At 48.1% G+C, this 2,500-nt stretch overlaps 1 protein-coding gene across 2 annotated transcripts in view; it reads left to right on the top strand.

The window, feature by feature from the left end:
• The window catches only part of LOC135830127 (uncharacterized), a 38,134-nt gene that overhangs the window by 8,068 nt on the left and 27,566 nt on the right, over positions 1-2,500 (top strand). For both annotated transcript variants that reach the window (XM_065342520.1, XM_065342519.1), the window contains exons 7-8: positions 543-759; positions 1,634-1,875. In XM_065342520.1, coding sequence (XP_065198592.1) covers positions 543-759; positions 1,634-1,875 — 459 coding nt within the window. The remainder of the gene's footprint in view (positions 1-542; positions 760-1,633; positions 1,876-2,500) is intronic.

Genomic DNA, 2,500 nt, shown 5'->3' with positions numbered 1-2,500 from the left:
AGCCCCCACCCCCCCCCCCCTACCCCCCCTTGGGTGAATTCGAGTGTTCAAAGTGCGGCTTATACTCCGGAAAATACGGTAGCTGGATATTTCCTGGGTCAAGATCTCCCCGAATCCCCCATCCCCTCCCCCAAGTCTCCCCCTTCTCCCTTCCCTTCCCTCCCCTCCAAACAAGTGCTTATCATTGTCTTACAGACAGCTCAGCCTCCCCACCGCTGGATAACCGACGAGTTTGATTCGACAACCTGGACCCGGGTTTGGAAAATCGTTAATGACCAGAATGAGCAGATTGCGGTCGTGTGAACAACTCATACAAAAAAAGACAACAACGGATGATGCCTATACATGTGTAATAGGCGTGTTTATACTGAGACAGGACAATACTCACTATTCGTATTTCCCGCTCCTTCACCATAGCAACGAGATCACATCAAGTATAGAAGAGCGCATGCTCCAGTGGTCCTCTAGTCTTAGTAGCTGCTTTTAGACCACTTCTCACTGTACCTCAGTCTCTGTATCGTGTATGATGTGTTCCTGCACAGGCCCACAGCCAGCAGTTGCCTGTAGAGTTTTCCTATGTGGAGGTGTTGGTCGGATATAGCCCCACTCCTGTAGCAGTGGATGGGCTTAGCACTGGCTTTGCAGTGGTTGCCCTGGACAACCAGACAGAGCAGATCATGGTATCACTGGACCACACCAGTCAGGATCGGTGGGATGTGGATATTCCAGTGCAGCTGACGGCTATTCCCTACTCACAAGGTAGTTGTGATGTACAGCTAAACTGGGCCTTTTTAAGTGGGGAAGTATGATCTAAATCAAAGTGTCACCAGTTGTAGTCTTTTGGGTGCTTAGTCAAATGGTCTTTGTCCGAGAAGGCTGAGACGCTACCTTCCTCCTTTATTCCCAATCGAACTTGTGCACTTCCACCGAAACGGGATTAGTGCGCCCTACTAAATAGGAATTTGTTCCGAAACATTCACTGAAAGTGTGACTTTGTTCAGCTTATAGAAGCATGAATAAATGTGTAACTCCAATAACCTGTAGTATTCTGAATGCTGAATCGAATGGTCCTGGTCCGAGGAGGTTGCCATACAGAGTTTGACCCTCATTCCCAATCGAAGACGGTCGAGGATGGTCCAGTGCATGATCGTACATGATCCCGTACGATGTGTACGCCAGTCACCCGTTCCAGAGTGCCATACCAGTGCACTCAAGAGTAGGTCCCCCCTCCCCTCCTCCTCCGTGGGTTATGTACTGTAGTGTAGTACATTGCACCCACATCCGTAGAAGGTATCGGCCGCGAAAAGTTCACCGTGCACTGCACTGCATATGGTGTGCACAGTCTGCTAGACTGAGTACAGTACTGTCGGGCGCCAAAGAACGGAGCGCCGAAGAACGACCAGGCTAGAATTTCGTCAAGCACAGCATACCAATGTATACACGAGGACTCAACTGCCCATCGACTGTAATACATGAAACTAAGAACGGTCTAGGCTAGGAGGCCGACACCCAGTTCTTCGGCGACCGACAGTTCTGTAGACCAACTCCAGTACTGTCTTTGCACCGTACATTTTTTTGCAGTTTTTCTGCATTTCTGTCCTTGATGTTGTTTCTCCTTTGCTCTGCCATCCAGACCTGGTTCCTGGTGAGGGAGACCGCTCACAGCAACCCTGGCCATTCCTGAATCGCATCAGCGACACTTCTGTCAAGGTGATGGCACCATTTGTTTCCACTGCAAGTCCTGTTCAAACTCCAACAGAGTTCGACTACGAGTTCTTCCTGCTACCAATCATGCCGGCCTCAAGTTTATCTGACGTTGCTACTGCACTTGGCAACATGCAGACTGTTGATAAGGTTCGCAAGTATGGCAAGCCGGTAAGTAGGGTCTGCATGCAGGCTTCCTGGCTTATAACGTGTGTGAGCCGCACTGGAGTATAAGCCGCTCCTAGATCTTTTTTGTAGAGTTTCGGAAAGAAATGGGAATTACGAGGCATTTGGTCTCACTTCCTAATATTTGAAATTCTCCGTGAAATCTAAATTTGAAATTGCAGATATTTTTTGTCACGAAATAACGTTACAGACATCTACCCTGTTTATCATGATTAGTTTGACCATCGTAGTATAAGCCGGGCGGACCTTTTCCAAGTGAAGTACTGGTGTTTGAAGTGCGGCATATACTCCGGAAAAGATGGTGACTACTTGCTTGTTTTGCAGAGAAAATGGTCCCTGAGTTTTGTGCACTCATCTTCTCGTCCAGCTTTTACAGCTTCGGGGCAGGAGTTGTTTGTGACATTCTGGAAGTGAATTTACCAGAGTGTAATGTGGTGGGAACCAATGCAAGAAGCATGAGAGCAATGACATGTTTTCCCCATGTATCCCATACACTGCCTGTACGTGCATGCACACGAATTTCTTGACAGATATTTCCTGTGTTTTTGCATCTCCTTGTGAGTATAGCCTCTCTCTTTGTCTGTTTCACCTTCTTTTCCTCCCCTCCCCA

Source organism: Sycon ciliatum, chromosome 13 (genome assembly GCF_964019385.1).
Source record: "Sycon ciliatum chromosome 13, ocSycCili1.1, whole genome shotgun sequence".
Classification (NCBI taxonomy): Eukaryota; Metazoa; Porifera; class Calcarea; order Leucosolenida; family Sycettidae; genus Sycon; species Sycon ciliatum.
This window is presented reverse-complemented; position numbering and strand designations above follow the sequence as displayed.